The sequence below is a fragment of the Monopterus albus genome, unplaced genomic scaffold (assembly GCF_001952655.1).
Source record: "Monopterus albus unplaced genomic scaffold, M_albus_1.0 scaffold18.1, whole genome shotgun sequence".
NCBI classification, from domain to species: domain Eukaryota; kingdom Metazoa; phylum Chordata; class Actinopteri; order Synbranchiformes; family Synbranchidae; genus Monopterus; species Monopterus albus.
In genome coordinates, this window is record NW_018127898.1 from 5,336,131 (window position 1) to 5,353,226 (window position 17,096).

At 40.0% G+C, this 17,096-nt stretch overlaps 1 protein-coding gene across 1 annotated transcript in view; it reads right to left on the reverse strand.

Annotated features, from left to right (window-relative positions):
- Position 1: 1 nt before the first annotated feature.
- Positions 2-17,096, reverse strand: part of adamts9 (ADAM metallopeptidase with thrombospondin type 1 motif, 9) — a gene marked incomplete at its 3' end in the record, with an annotated part of 42,024 nt that continues 24,929 nt past the window's right edge. Inside the window, exons 26-37 of the mRNA XM_020593257.1 lie at positions 16,992-17,096; positions 14,771-14,932; positions 14,419-14,595; positions 8,631-8,801; positions 6,553-6,729; positions 4,460-4,630; positions 4,079-4,273; positions 3,617-3,746; positions 3,129-3,223; positions 2,426-2,520; positions 425-558; positions 2-42 (exon numbers count right to left, since the gene is read on the reverse strand). The exon at positions 16,992-17,096 is cut by the window's right edge and continues 144 nt beyond it. Coding sequence (XP_020448913.1) covers positions 2-42; positions 425-558; positions 2,426-2,520; positions 3,129-3,223; positions 3,617-3,746; positions 4,079-4,273; positions 4,460-4,630; positions 6,553-6,729; positions 8,631-8,801; positions 14,419-14,595; positions 14,771-14,932; positions 16,992-17,096 — 1,653 coding nt within the window. The remainder of the gene's footprint in view (positions 43-424; positions 559-2,425; positions 2,521-3,128; positions 3,224-3,616; positions 3,747-4,078; positions 4,274-4,459; positions 4,631-6,552; positions 6,730-8,630; positions 8,802-14,418; positions 14,596-14,770; positions 14,933-16,991) is intronic.

Below are 17,096 nucleotides of genomic sequence, written 5' to 3' on the forward strand. Positions count from 1 at the left end.
CCCTCTTTCCTTCACGGGTGGAAGCAAACTGCCAGTCTGTAGCTAAATAACAGGATATAGTAAAAACTAATCAAGTATTATGTAACAACCATTCTTCCACATTTGTCTGGTGTCAACTTTCCATAATGACTATGCCTTGTGTTATTTAATCTAACATATGTTTTAGGGTCAGTTTAATAGCAATATCAGTGTAATTCCATCCACTTGGAGCAGTTTCATTTATTCCCCTCAAGCCTTGTAATTGTGTGCTGCTTAAATAAGTGCTGAAGACATCTTGAGCCCATTAAACCTTGTGAGCACAGACATAATTAAATAGCAAAGGAAGTTGCTATTTGAGAGTAATGTAGAGTTAACAGTGGCACAGGATACTGCTCTGTGTGTTTGTGTGTGTCATCTGCTGTCAGCGTGAGTGTGGTTCGCTTACTGATGATGGTCATCTTGCTGATGTCCAGGCGGACTTTAGAGAAGGTGGTGATGCCAGCGGCAGCGTAGTCTCTCCGACAGTCACAGTCTTCTCTTCTGGAACTGTTGGCTGGACACTGGGTGGGGTCATTGAGCCTTCAAAACACACACACAGAAGGTACTTTACTATACATGTCAGTGGAAGAAAAAAAAAAACACTGTCATGAGTCCTTTTGATTTTTGATGAAATAGATTGTTTTCTCTCCGCCTTCCTCCCACAGGACATGCAGCTTAGGTTGAGTGTGGTGGAGTGAGTGTGGCTGTGTGTGGTTGTCTGCCTCTAAGCGGCAGCCCTGTGACCCCTGTAAGCTTCACAGAACTGGTGATATGGCTGCAGACCACCGGTTAGAAAAATGCCCTCTGTTGTACCTTGTTTGTGATTAAAATCCAACTTTTTGTTTCAATTATGTATTAAGCTACTTTTGTTCTCCACTTCAATTAATTTTGTTTTTCTCTCATAATGTCCATCATTTACTCTTAACCATTGTTGTACAGCACCACAACACAACTTGCTTCGAGTGGCTCAGTGTTCTGTGCACTACAAAATACTTGCTTCCTTTCCAACTCACTACACATGCATTGTAATGAAGACAAGTTTACTGAGCCAACAAAGTCTGTCCAGATTGGGGCAGAGGGAGAGACAGAGGAAAACAAGATTCTGAAAGCTCCACAATTACAATGTAGGCTCTCTCTTTGAAATCCCTGACCAGCCTTGGCTGGTTCATTCAAGCTTTCTACTGCCTAGTGGTCTGTTATCTGATCTGAAGGGGAAGTGAAGTTTACACTGCTGATAGTTTCTCTGAATGACGCTGGCTACACAGAACTCTGGAAGGGTGACTCCGATGACCTCAATAGAGAACACATGTACACACGCTCACAGCTGTAGTGATGGTTCTATTGAGAAATGTAGGAAGAAAAACAGTTCATATGCAAAGATGAGCAGATTCTGGACTTATTCTAAACAACTGCATGTTCTGAGTATATGTCAGTGTACAGCATGTAAATCATTATAGCCAGTGAGCTCATATTCTACCATTTCAATGGCCTGTAAGATCAAACCTAATTTGTACCATCATACTGGAAAATCTGTGCTAACTGCTGCTATGAGCTGGGTGGTCCTTGAATGTTTAGTTGATGATGTTGGTAATGATTATAACAGTTGAAAAAGCCATGATTTTAAGAGTTGGTGTGAAATTCATTGAAAGGATGTGACTCTTTGCAACACCACCATTCTGTAATGACCGTGATGACAGAGGCGACAAAGCTTTTTGTCTTGTTTTTGCTTTGTAAGGATCCTGAAATCATCCTCTCTTTATGTTTTTAGATACTGCAGGTATTTCATATGAGACTTTTTGCCTTTTGTTATAGGTAAACACCTGCAAATCCAAGTTAGCCTCCTTAATGATGATAACAAATGAGCTGCCATCTGTTGGCATTTATCACCAGATAAGGAATTCTGGGACAGGAAACACTGACAGACACCTGTAGTGATGTGGTTTTGAGCAGAGTGATGACACAGATGTCAGCTGAGTGCTTTCTTATGTAACAAATAAGTCAGTAATGTATTCACAGTGTGTTACCTGACATGGTTTAATTTTCCTGTGTTAGGTCAGAGTTGACAGACCCGGGACCTTTCTGTGTGGAGTTTATGTTCTCCCTGTGCCTGTGTGGGTTCTCTCCAGGCACTCTGGCTTCCTCCCACAGTCCAAAGACATGCAGCTTAGGTTGATTGGTGACTCTAAATTTCCCCTAGGAGTGATTGTGAGTGTGTGTGGTTGTTTGTCTACATGTCAGCTCTGTGAGAGACTGGTGACCTGTCCAGGGTGTACCCCACCTCTCGCCCAGTGTCAGCTGGGATTGGCTCCAGCCACCCTGCAACCCTATTCAGGATAAGTGGTGTAGATAATGGATGGATGGGTGGATGAATAGGTTGATTTCATTGTCATCCTGTTAGCCGTTTTACCTGAAGCCAAAGATCTCTGAAAAATTCTCCCCTTCTCCCGTCGTCAAGGTGATGTATTCCTGTGGAGTTTCTGTCTGCAATCCTGCACAGTAGACCTGAAGAGAAAAAGATGGAGAAGGAATAAGCGGAAGGACGGGAAGGGGGCAGGATGGAGGAGGAGTGTTCAATCAAGGGTGAAAGATAGAGGTAATAGAAAGAAATAGAAATAGTAGAGAGGAAAGGAAGACCAAAAATGCTATTGAAGAGTCAAGGAAAATAAACAGAATGTTACAATAAAAATTATAAGCCCCCCCCCACCCACCCACCTGTGCAGAAACTGGCAAAACACAAAGTGCACAATCCCTAAAAATGTCCTGAGCTGGCTGATCCATTTTGCAGACAGTAAATTTCCTCAGTTTTTTTATGAAATGTACTGCACAAGGTGTATAAAATATGCCTCTAGCTAGAACCTTGTCCTCCATACCACAGGGCAAAGAGAATGCCTCAACACAGCCTAGGAGAGATTCATTTATTGCAAGTATTTACTGTCACATACACACTGCAGGAAAGCATTTTGTCAGGGTCTAAGTCATTTGAAGCATCAAGAAAGAAGACATGAAGACCTGCTTTTTAACTGACCTTATCCCCTCATGAATAAAACCTGTTATGGCCCCATAGAATGTGCTTTGAGCATATTTGAGGCAGTAAGATCACATAATCATACCTTGAGTGCTTTTCCTTGAATACTGAGAAAGTGTTCACTGTCTGGGAGTGCGCCCTCCATGCTCTGAACTTCCTGACAGCTGGAAGGCAAATTGCCTTGGAGACACAGAAAAGCAGAAATAAGTAGAGCTGTGGATTATGCAAAGACTTATCACAGCAAGGCGCTCAGGCTGTATACACACACACATGTGCAAGCATGCATTCACAAATTTAATTAATTCAAGTGTGCAAATCAATACATCGAATTGAAGAAAATAAAAATCCTATCATGCTTTGATGTCCCACGCTACCTTAGGCAGGTAAAAACACTAGCCAGCAAATGTTTGATATTTGTCTCAGATCATAAATATTTCACCTACAGTCAAATCTCAGAGATGACTGGATCAAGTCAAGTCATATCTAAAATTGGATTTTGAGATGCACTGGCCTGTATGTGACCTTAATAGCCTTGATCTTTATTAAAGAGCAGCAGTTTTCTCTGGTACTCACAGCCTGGATTTTTGCAGACCTTTGTGGGTTTTGGCATGGTGTCTAGAGAGCACCTATTGCTTTCCTGGCCATCTGCTGACACACACTGCACAGTCCTCTCCATCACTCCATCACCACAGCTTGCTGAACACTGAAGGGAAGGAACCAAACCACGACAGTTAAAATAAAACGTGGACAATAGTCTGTCAGCAGGTTTCCTCTTCAAAGTGGCCATTTAAATAAATGTTATTATTTACTCATTGGATACAAACTAATCATTTTACTATAAAATAATTAAATATTCTAACTAGTCACACAGCTGGAGAGCACATTACATATTACAATCAGTCTCTGATAAATCTTTATAAAAATCTTTTTTACACAGCCTCTTTTTTGTTTTGTTTTGTTTTTAGGAAATATGCCCCATCTTGAATAAATGAAAATAAATGACTGGATAACATTTTAAAACATGGACTCGCTCACTGGTCCCCAGATTCCAACCCTCCATTCCTGCAGTGGCGGGCATGGGTCCAGATTACAAGGCATGTAGCTCTCAGGGGGGGTCCCTGGGCAGTTGGACAAAGACTGATGGTCATACTCATAGTTGTCATTCTCCACATGCACCTCGCTGCAGGAGACCAGACGCTGGCGGTAGCCCTGGCCACAGCTGGCTGAGCACTAAAGGAGAATAAATCACCATCTTGAAATAACCACAGTGTTCCTCACAGAAAACAGGTCATTTCTGTCATTTCAATATGAATGAATTCAACAATGATTTAAAAAAGTTAAATACTGTCTTTTCAAAGCAAATTGCTTCTTAAAATTAAGATCAGGCAGATGACGCACAGCTTCTTTGACTCTCACCTCAGTCCATTCCCCTGTGATCCAGATGAATTCACAGGCATAGTTGTTGCAGCTCTCTATATCTGGAGGTCTGATCTGATCCACACAGTACATTTCATGGACTTCCTGCTGGTTGCGGTCCACACATTGCAAGGTTCTTTGTCGATGGCCTGATCCACATGACTTACTGCACTGTAGTGAACACAAGAAAATAAATGGGTTTTTTTTTGTTTTTTACAAAAATGCCAAATCATGCATAAGTGGTATTGTGACATTTGTTTTACAGAAGCAACACAGATGGTAATGAAAAAGTTGTGTTCTAATTATGTGTGTATATCTGTAGCTGCACATTAATTATTAACATAATGATAATGAGTGTGACACTGAGTACTTCCTTATGAAGCAGTATTTTCACCACATGGGGCTATGGAGGCAAGATGTCAAAATAAAAGCTGGGATGAAAGCACTCTGTTGTTGAGTTGAAGACATTGGTGTCTATTGGAAAAGTGTTTACTTGCTAGTTTAAAGCCATATATCTACTGTAGCACTGTCTTATTACATATCGGTTAATGTGGTAATTCAATTATTATGACATTTGGGTCTGTAGGAGTTACAATTCAAGTGCTCATCCAAGCCCACATTCTGTCAAGGGCTACACTAAGTGAGGCTTCTACTTGCATCAGAAACACTCTGTACTGTTACCACTACAGCCAGTTCCAGCTGGTCTTCATCAGTCTTAATAAGCAGAAAGCTGTCAAACAACTGAAACATTTGGAAGTGCTATTATAAGGTAAACATGATTTATGGTTCTGCATTAAATCTACGCAGAGCCTTTTGAGTATTTATACTTGGGTGCTGGCATGTTAGGCTATACTGCAGAACTATGGACGAATAAACCAACTTACATGATAGATACCCATGGTTCAGTAGTACTGACTGTAGAGAAACCCATAAGCAAAAGAACACAGTTGATAAATTAAAGGAAAAACAAAGTATCACAGTATGGTGTTGGGCCACCATGTACCACCAGAACAGCTTCAGTGTGTCTTGGCACTGACTCTACAAATCTCTGAACTCTACTGGTGGATGAACGCCACTCTTCCAAAACATAATCCCTTATGTGATGTTTTGATGATGGTGATGGAGACACCGTCTAACACATCAGTCCAAAATCTCCCATAAGAGTTCCACTGAGTTGAAATGTGGTGACTGTGAAGACCATAGCATGAGTCACATCATTTTCATGCTCATCTATCCATTCAGTGACCCCCTGTGCCCTACAGATTGTGGCATCCTGGAGAAAAACACTTGTTCATTCAGGTTTTCCTTTAATTAGCCACCTGTCTGTATCATAGTTAGGCCTACAGCAACAAACTAGGCTGCAAAGAAATATAATGTTCATATAAGACATTATTTCTGATATGTGAGCTCAGTTTAAGTGCATAAAACACAAAGGCACCTACCAGATGGAGTGCTCTAATTACCTCCAGCTGTTAATTTGTACACCCAGCCAGGAAGTTCCAAATACTTTTCTACCTTAATTAGACTCTGGTTTCAAAAAATACATTTCATGCTGCTCAGTGACCCATTCAGCATCATTTGAACAAAGTGAACAAGAAACTCTTGCTGTGGCTGCCTGTTCTATTGATTCCAACTCTCAACAAGGATTTGTGTAGTCTACAGACAACTGCTTCATGTTTCTAAGCATTGAGGTACCAATAGCCTAGGTATGACTGCAACCTTATATTTAGCACCAAGACTCACTGGCTTTCATTGCTTTCAGAATCCATGCAGATAATATAGACTATACATCAGACAACATTAGTAATACAGTGTTTTATTCAACAATAATCAAGAAGAAAAGACTAAAGTCCTGCCCGCTTCAAACCAATGAGAAGAGCATGAATTTACATGATAAAAACACACATTAAGTACAATTACAAAGCTTGTGAGCTTTTCATTTGGCACCAGCCCCCCAGCCTCCTGAGAGGCAGCCAAACTTCACCACCTTTGACAGAGCAAATCCATCCTTGCCCCAGGGAGACGGAGCAGTAAAACCACTTGTTTCCGCACAAAGTTTATATGTACACGCATCCAGACCTTCCTCAGCTTACCTTCTGCCAGTCTCCTTCTCTCCACCGGTACCGGGAAGGACAGTCGGCAACCCGGCAGCTCTGGCTGGTTGCTGGTTTGGAGTCCTGGGAACAGTCGGTCTCCAGCAGGTTCAGTCCATCTACAACCTGGCAAGACACCTTCCGTTGTTGGACGCCGTCACCGCATGATGCTGAGCACTGAAAGCGGGATGGGTAAGAGCTTATTAGGAGTAATAAGGATTGTTCAGCATTTATTATAATCCCACCCTGTCTCTGTATATTTATTTCTACTTAGTGAGCAATATGTGGGATTTTATTGTGGTATGAAAAGTCACTATATCATGTTTTTAGAGAAATATTACTTGACATGAAGAATACATTTTATACTATTCAACATAATTTATTCTGTTAGAAATTATTTTTAAATTGCTTTAGAGTCCCTTTACTTTTGACTAATAAACAGCAAATCTAGGCATCTATATGTTTATCTAAATATAATATTGAATACAGTGTTTTGACTGGGAGAGTATGTTTCTCTTTGTTTTGTTATAGTGTCAGGCATCTTTCACAGGCTTTTCACATCTGTTTTTGATCATTTAAATGAATAATTACAAGGATGTGTATTAAAGGATATTAATAAGAACTTATGTAATGTTTTAAAATAATTGCAACTAGGCCTCAATAATGTCTATATAACTTATATGATTGATATTAAAATCAAATGCTTATATTATTATCTATAGAAAGAAGAATGAAGTTGGAGCCTTGAAAGTAGGTGGTTTTGTCCAAATGTGTCTAAGCTACAGCAGCAATGTTTAAATCAAATTTCTACAGGCAGAACATCAAATCTTTTATTTATGCTTTTGGAGATCATATTTTACAGTAACTAATTTTTGTCTTTTCACTTTTCAAACTGATGCACTGCACTGATGTTAATGTAATGCCAGTAGATTATATAATACTTACATAATTAACACATAGTTTTATAGTGATGAAGTGGAACTCTTTGAAAAATTTATGAAAGACAGACTGATAATGATATGCTTTTTTGTGTATATATTTGTGTGTGCACAAGAAAGAAACCACCATCAAACTGCTCCTATTTCTTCAGCTTAAAGAAACTGATAAATATATCCAGATGATCAAACTAAGGTGAGCTCATACACATTTATTTATGCATGTATGTACGGTATATGGCTTTACAGCATTTCCATTAATGTGTGACACAACATGTTTTACTGTATATTAACCACCATGGTATCTCAGCAGTTGAACCACTAGGAAGCCTGTAATCATGCTGTACCTGACTAAGAGTCCTGTGTGGAGTCTTATTTATTTTTTGGCATGTGTCCTGCTTCACAGCTGTTTAGAGCAGACAAACACGTATTGAGCACATATGTGTCTCTGTGCTCATACTCCTGGCCAGTGGGGTGAATTCAAAGAAATAGGACAGGAGAAGGAAGAGGCAGAAAGAGTAAAGGGAGGGAAAGAAATAGGGGAACAACAAGAAGGCAGGCTTACTAGCGGCCCAGGTGCATGACGTGACGTGTGTCTGGAATGATGACGTTAGTAAACTGCCTCTCTAGTAGGACATTCAAAGAAAAGGCCAACATGTGGTTCCCATTGGGGAGGCAGAAGATAGAGAGAGAAAGAACAACAGTGCGAGGGAGGATAAAAGGGGCAGAGAGGAAAGAAAAGGTAGGGCCAGTGGAAGAGAAAATATAGAGATGAGAGGGAAAGACTTCCACCGGGTGGACTCCAGATCAAAGAAGAGGTGTGAACATCCCTCCTGCTGTCCTACTGTCCTTCCTTGCTGTACTGTTCCACTACCTCTTGCCTCTGTTTGCTGTCATGCAGGTCTCTGCTGCAACTCTGCAAACCACCATGTGATATGTAAAAGCACCCTGCCTTAATTAGTGCTCTGGCATGGTGCATAAATACAGTCAGGTTTAGCTACAGATGTTTTCACGCATTTGCAGCCAATTGCTAGCAAGCTGGTAAGCATTAAAGTGGAACGAGAAAATAAAAGTCTACATGTCTGGCAGCAGGAGAACAAGGGTGTTAGAGGAATGTTTTATAGCAGGGTCAGAGAGTCCTACCTCTCCCCAGCTGCCACTCTTCCACTTGGGGCATCGTCCACCTCGGCAGCGCTTTTGCTTGCTGGGTCTGGGGGACAGATGCTGGCAGTTTTCTTCTGGGACAGGGCGGCCTGACCCAGTCACACAGCTCACCTTACGGGACTTGAACCCTCTTCCGCAGGAGGCTGAGCACTGCAAGAAGGAAGGAAGGAGTTAAATAGAAAATCAAAAGGTATGTTTTGTGTTATGGCTGTAACTGTTAAGAAGTACACACACCAAACAAATTAAATTCAGGTGTGTGGGTCTTTTTTCTTTTGGTTGGCATTATTCAGATTAAACAGTATGATTAGGATTCCTAAAGCACATCATTTTTTAATAATAATTATAATTTTTTTTATAATTATCACTAAGTGGAAACATCTATCATTTTAAAAAGTTTTTTCAGATTAAGCTTTAAGTCATTTTGTGGGACATTTATTAACAAAAACAAACAAACAAAAAGGAGAAGAAAAAGGCATGATATGAGAAGCAGTTCCATGAGGGTAGCTAGTCCAATGAAAGAAGCATGCCCGATCACCCCGGCAGCAGTTTGTTTCACCTCCGGATGCACTGAGTTACTGAAAGGCTAACTCAACATGACCGGCAGACACACACTGCAGTGTTACAGGAACGAGTAGGGTTGAACTACGCTTGGATAATCAAAGCAGGCATTGCATGTGAGAACAGATGGGAATCGACAGGCTCAGAGTTGAACGGGTGAGTGGCCCAGCACGCGGTGCTGTCCTGACCAGCAAAGGACTGTACTGCCCAGGACCATGCCGTGACTTCTCACCTCATTCAGGGACAAGGAAGAGGAGGAGGGCTCAGAAAAGGAAGTGCTCATTCTTATCTCCCTTTTAAATGTGGGCACCCTTCACATCCCGTTTGATTTGAAATACACTAGATTGATTGGAATTACTTATTGCCGGTGAATGTCTGTATATGTTGTTTATTTATTCAATCAATTAAAACTAAATGATGACTCAGCTTTATTTTTGCCATAAAGAAAATTAACCATATCAGCACTGTACCATTCTTGTGCAGATATTGTGATTAAATTTAAATACAAATTCTGTGTTGCTTGTGTGTTTTTGTCATTGAAAACTGGGATAGCACTCATGAATTGTAGCACCTACTGTATGAGCAGATGACTTCATGGTTGGTCCAGTAGTTTAAGTCACTTACAGGTCTCCTAACGTGAAAATGTCAAATATTACTGACTAACATATTACTGACACCAGAGATGGTATTTTTTAATGTTTGCCTAGCATGAACACAACATGCCTCAATACATTTGTTTTAGATAAACTGTGCAGAATAATTGGGTCATTACAGATGAAACTGGGCATCTCAGTAAAGATGCAGCAGCAGCATAAACTTTAGTGCCAAGTATTATCAGAATTTGACTTCAGCCCAATGATGCAAATCATTGACAGTCTAAGGCAGTCTTCCAGACTTTTGTTCAGTTCAACTGTCAGGCAATTCCTCAAAATTTGACATATGCTTGTACTAGGACTTTTCTGCCAATGCACCACAATAAAATGCCCTCAGAAGACCTTGAGAATCAGCACAAATGGACCAGAATGAAATGCCATGTATTTTCTCAGTACATGAAGCCGCCCCACCATGCAGGGTTCATTAACTTTAGGTTCTCTGGGGATCTACAGTTATCCAGAGCAGTGCTCAAATACTGCACAGACATTGCTGATTGTGCAAACACCTGCAATAAATACGCTAAAAATGCAGCCCCAGGTCTGAAGTTAGTGTGAGCTGACTAAGGAGTAAATTTGGCAATACAGTAGAACACACTGGTCACTGCTAATGCCACACAAAGTATTAAAGTTACACAAAGCTTGAATTACTCCCCAAATGTTTATCATATTAATTAAAAAACCAAAGTTAAACTGCAGCCTTACTAGGTTGTGAATGTTACCAAAAAACAAATAAATAAAAATAAACACATTAGCTTTAGATACTAACACCAGAAGGAAGAACAGTACATCTGAATTAAATTTGTCATTTGGCTGCTTTCAACATTCTCCATCTCAAAAGCCAAAACTGACTTTTGTTTTTTTTTTCTGCTCTTTGTCCCACTCTCTCTGTCTAAAAGAACACAACCTCTTCAGTCTGGTGGCCACTGTTTTTAGACGTTTTTAGACTGCCAAGAGATCCTCTGTGGTCAATTGTGTCAAACGTCTACTTACTGTTCAAAAACCATTAAAATCTTTGATAGGTGGCAGGAAGGGCTAATTTATGGACCTTATTTTGACAACACAGGGTAGAGACGCTAGTGCTATAGGTAGCAGAGTGTCATGGGACACCACACCCTGACCTGTTTTCACTTGATTTATCAAATAAAATCTGTGTTAATGTACCTTAATTACAATGAAAAGTAAACATAATTTTATTTATATAAAAATAATCTGATCCATTTGAACTGACCTTTAACTGCAATTCTTCAAATATGACTTTACTTACAAAATCCGGTGAGGCAGCACTTTGCTGACTGTGTGAAATAAACTCCCACCCCCAAACACACCACCTTGAAATGTGCAGTTTGGAAATCCCGTTAAACTCTACCTTTTGGTGTTTTTTAAATCCCTGGATCACAAGCGATTTCCCAGATATCTGTCTGCATTGATGGAAAGACCAGGGTAGGGGCCCCATCCCAGATGAAATGTGACCCTTGACCCACCAATATGCCATCGCTTTGTCTTCCTGTTGACCCCCTTTATTTGAGCCATTGTCACCGTCCCCTGCACTCGGCACACTGTCATTAAACCACATTAGACCACAGTAGAGGGTAAGTATAATAGTTGAACATGTCACCAGGTGTCCCAGAAAAAGTCAGGGAAGGCATTAAGAGTGTATAAACAAAGTAAATAAGTTGAGATATATAGTGACGCATTATCACCCAGATTTACCTTGATGGAGAAGACTATAAACTCCTGTTAAAGACACTAAAAGCAGGGTCTCTCAAAGAGGTCAACAGAGGCCCTAGCCACATAAAATTACAAGGATACTGCTCAGGAAACACACCACGTTGAATAAACTGGTGAGGAGGAATGCTGTATAAGGTATTTGCCAGGCTTTTCTTTTTAAACCTTTTAGTCAAAGTCAAAGGAAAAACGCTAAATAATATAGAACACTTCCTCCTCCACAAACACACTGTAATTACCACAGTACTGGAGTTTGTAATCTTGACTTAAATGTTTCAATACAGGGCTGAGCAGCAGGATTACAATGTTGCAAAAAGTGTAATGGATTTTTTTTGACTTTGATAATTCCATCAGTTCTCGCTGTTTCTAACTTTTTTGGAGAGCCAGTTGTCAGCACATTGTAAGTTTAATTTTTGTTCTTTTTTCTTAGTTTTTGCAGGGACTGTCCATGTGGCATAAATGTTTGTTCAAACAAAGATGAAAAAAGCCTTTCATAGTACCTCTACTTCACTTTAATCGTAGCCTTTTCTGGAAATGAACAGAAATCCAGCAAATCCATAAAAAATTAAATACTGACATATCATTAAAATGAAGTAACAATAAATACAAGTAATTACATAAATATACAGAAATCTTATTGAAACAGACTAATACTGCCATTTGTGAATAAGAGACATACAATGTACTTATTTCAAGAGCCTGTTGATATAGTTTTTGCGCTGTACTGCTATTTGCAACAAGAGGTTGACCACAAGGATCAAACTGCTAAGACAGAAACATGAAGCTAAACAGGAACGGTAGGATAATTCATACTGTGGTCACTGATTTGACCTAGATCTGATTATGCAGTGCCTTTCAATCACACATGTGGGAGTTATTACAAATGATAGTTATCATTAGTAAATGATGTGCGATAAAAATGCACTCACTATTGTGTTAACAGGCCCTTAAAATAAGGTGTGATGTCAGTACAGATGTTTATGACCAGGAGGAGTCAACTGGGTGGGCTGCAGGCAAAAAGCTGTCCCTAACCACAGATTCTGGATCAGTTTTCACTGTCCTCAAAAGAATGGTAAGCAGCAAGGTGGGATACAATACATACCTTGGATCTGTGTTTAGGGTGACCAGCTGCACTGGATGGCCTCAATAACTCATATTTAATCTTAGCCAGCCAAAATCCCTCCAGTGCAAGGGAGAGAGCTCTGTGGCAGGGGTGCAATCATCACAGTGACTGAGGTAGACACATTAGATAGGCTCAGAGTAAGAGCTCTGGATACAACGCACTATTAACTTCTCCTGTGGTCACAGGTGTCGCGTGCGCATAATATTTTAACAGCCCATTTTCTTTAAGGTTAAGCAAGTTGGTTGGTGGACAGTGAAAGACAATTCATCATTATCTCATCAAATCAGTGATACACTTTCACTTTGCACTGAGCGGATCAATCTGATCAATCCACTAATGCTAACCACTAATGGAAATAAATAAAAAGTACAGAAAAGGCAGCATTCAAAAAGCAACGTGCCACAATATACACCTAACTGATCAAAATATATTTCATAAATATATATTTCATATCTCCCTTGTTTGACCAAAGCACCACTGCAGTGTAGGCTATCATAGTTTAATGGCTACTTGAGCTGTATTTTGTTCCAAGTGAGGTATTGTTGAGCATAGCATATTTAGCCACTCCAAATACTTACTGAATAAAGCAAACATTAACTAATACAAATACACTCATAGGACCTCTGGAGCAGAGCAGGCTATTACTTCTACTTACCATAAAGCTCTGTGAGACACTTTATTTCACAGTGCTAATACAACTGCTGTTTGTTGGCGTACTACTAATACTGAACATTTGACGAACTTTGGGTCAACGTTATCATGCTTCACTGTTAGTATCATTTTAGGGCAACTCCACAATTGGTTTCACAACAAAGTCAACTGTAAAATAAAGTGTCTAAGTAAGATTACTAAATTCTATGTGCCTTGAGACAAACTGAATTCTTAATACAATAGCCATTTCAAAGCTGTATATAGTACAAAGATGTGTATATAGTTCACAGCCCAAATACAGTCCTATGTTTAGTAGATGCTTTTAATGTTCATAACAGAACACTACACTATATTGTGTAGAACCATATATATGGAGATTATGGGTCATTCTTTGGATAATAAAAAACAAGGCATTGTACTGTAGATACCTGATATACAAAAACATTCAGCGGTATTTGCATATGAACGATTGGCTAAATGTGCGAATACAAAGAGCTAAGACAAAATAAATCTGTTTTTAAAGTTAATGCTATATACAAAACAAAAAGGAATAAAAAAAGTCTTAATAAATTATATTTAAAAACAATATTTTACAAAACTAACTTTGATTGTGATCCTCAAATGTTCGAATACTAATATAACGCACAACAACATTCTTATGGTAACAAGGACCAACAAAACGTTCTTATGGTCACAGCTGTCACTGATGCATTTTGTGCTGTAATTTTATGGCATACTGCAAAATGAGTGTATCACTGCCATTTAAGGACAACAGAAATTTACTTTCCGATTGTGTTGAGGAAATATTGACCAATCACAGGCACCAGGGAGGTAGCAGGAAGTGGATGGGGTTAAAAGTAGAGAACCAATCACAGGCACCAGGGAGGGAGCAGGAAGTGGATGGGGTTATAAGTAGAAAACTGGGAGCGTAATTTCTCCATTGCAAAAGCACCATAGTTATCCTACCCTTTAAGGCTGTTTATGAAAGCGTAAAACTACAGGTATGTGAATAATGTGAGGTTGAAAAACAAGATATAGAGTATTTTTATGAGCGTACCGAGCTCCATGGGTCTGTGCTCCAGTGGGGGCTAGAGGGGCACGGCTGAATATTGCACTGCTCACGATCTGGTGGCTTGTCATGGATCTCGCAGCTCAGATCACTGAAACGCTCGCCATTTGGACGCTGACACACCACCAGCCTAGTCTTTATCCCACCTCCACAGGGCTTGTTGCACTGAACACAGCGGGGGAGAGAGGTTGTGTTTGACAGATGTACATGGAGGGATAAGGTTGTCAAAAAATATTTCATGGAGCATGTGAGTTTATAGTATATAGTTTATACTATAAATGAGTTTATAGTTTATAGATGTAATCTAATGTAAACAGCAGTAAAGTGCTGTCTATCTTACCTCTCCCCAGTTACCATAGATCCACTGTGGACACGGCCCTGACTCACAGGACTGTTGCTCACTGGGCCGACTGTGTTCCTCACAGCTGTTGGTAGGGTAGCCATTCTCATCCTGGCACACTACTACACGTCGCTGGAAACCGCCTGCACATGTACTGGAGCACTGTCGTTGCAGAGACAAAAGAATGCACACTGTCAAGTAGACGGTTCCCACAAACTCATTACGTTCAGGGTATGTAGGGATATACTCTATATTATTTACATTTCATTTAGACATGATGGTATATAAACACACCGGTTAAATGCACACAGTACACATTATGAAGAAAATATGTGCAATACACAGTATATACTATGCACACAACACATGTATAAATTCAGAGAACAATAGTAAGCGACATCTCACGTCAAATGAGAGACCACATATGCTGCTATATTAAAATAGATATCCCCAGGACAGAGGAAGGAAGAGTCACCAGAAATAGCTTTAATCACCTCCCAGAATTCTTTAAAGGTCAAAGTTATATTTAGACCGAGATTATCACTAGCCCAGTTTTCTAAAATGGCTGAACAATAAACAAACAAAAAAAATGCATGGGAGGGTAACCTCTGGCTGCAGGTCACACTGGCCTGCAATAATACATCACAATAGCTAAGGCCTTGCCTTTAAAAGGGTGCAGGTCCTGGAGAGCGGATAACAGATTTCCACTGTGAGATTATAATGAATCATAAGCTGGAGCTTCCCATACCCTTAGCCCAGTGGAACTTGATGGCTGATGTGGTGAGTTATATGGTTATATGAGGGTGAGACTGTGCACACAAACACACAGCTGAGAAGAAGATGCTGAGTCAACGACCAATATGACCAACTAAAGACCAACGACAATACTCCATTATGTCTGCAACAAAATTAGCCAGTAATGGAGACTACATGAGCAGTTTATCAAACAGCTGTTTTAACAGCAGACTACATGAGACCTCCTTTTAGAAATGCGCTCCTTTCCATTAACAGCATCTGTCAGCATCCCGGTCACTTTTCTATAAAAGTCTTGATGACAATCTTACCAGGTTAGGCCTAGTAACATTAATGTACAGTATCACACTGCACAAGTCTGAACTGCACGCAGTCCTATTAACGGGCAGGCATACACAAGATTATGACATACTGACATAGGACATTGTTACATATAGTGGGTAGACCAATCATGACAGTCTGCGTGTCTCTCATGCATCTTGGTTTGTTTCTCTGCTCACTAAAAAGCATGATTCTTTTAGAGAATGGTCTAAACAACAATAATATAAGAAATAAATACTGCCCAATCTTGTACACATGGAAAATATCCGGCACATACTGTGGCTCTCTCCATCATGGTAATTGATACTGTATATCTGAATGAAGCCATAAGGAACATTAACTAATTAATTAATTAGGTGACATACTGTATGTCTAAATGATACAAAGCCATTACTTTAACTGTTGAAGCCAGCAATGTTATATACCTCATGACAAAAACAAATATACTTGCAAAAATGTGACATCTTCACTGCTTTGCCTGCAGTCAACTTGCTGAAGTCTCTGTTTTACCTCTAAACCAGTATCACCGTGTGTTTACACACTGTGTTTGTTATGCTAATATTTGAGATGTAATGACACTTATGTTTAACCAGTCATGGGCGATAACCCTGCTCGCGACAACCCCTTCCCCTTTTGAGTACAGCACCTGGAACTTGATTTAGTACTGCCTCATGAGGGGAGCTGAAATTTAGCTCCTGAAACTCATCTCCAAAGCAGTGGAGGACAATGGAAACAAAAGCAGAACCCAGGACAAAAGGGTACAGGTTCAGTTCCGGATCAGTAAATTCTTATGGTGGAAAAGGCCTATGAGTCTCAGTTCATGTTAAAATCTGCATCAGGGTGATTCCAGGTAGAAAATAACTGGTCCACAAACAGAAAAAAACATGACTTTGTAATTTACATTGATGCTTAAACCAACCGAACATTCTACAACACAAGGAAGGAAGAATACTTGGTATGATGAGGACAAATTTTTGCTGTTCCTTTAATCCTCACAACTGGTTCAATCAGTATAAGGCCACATTTAACAAAAGGTTTCTCCAAACTTATAACGTTTGAGCTGAAGGTGTGGCTACATAAGATTAAGCACAGAGAAATGGTTTGTTGACCACTACAATGTGATGATGCTGTGTGTAGGATGTCTCACCGCGCCCCAGGGTCCAGTCCGCCATTGGTTGGATTGGTTATGAGGCAGGTTGTTCCTGGTCCTGGCATTCGGTGAGGATGGCATAGGTCTGGACTCACTAGAGTG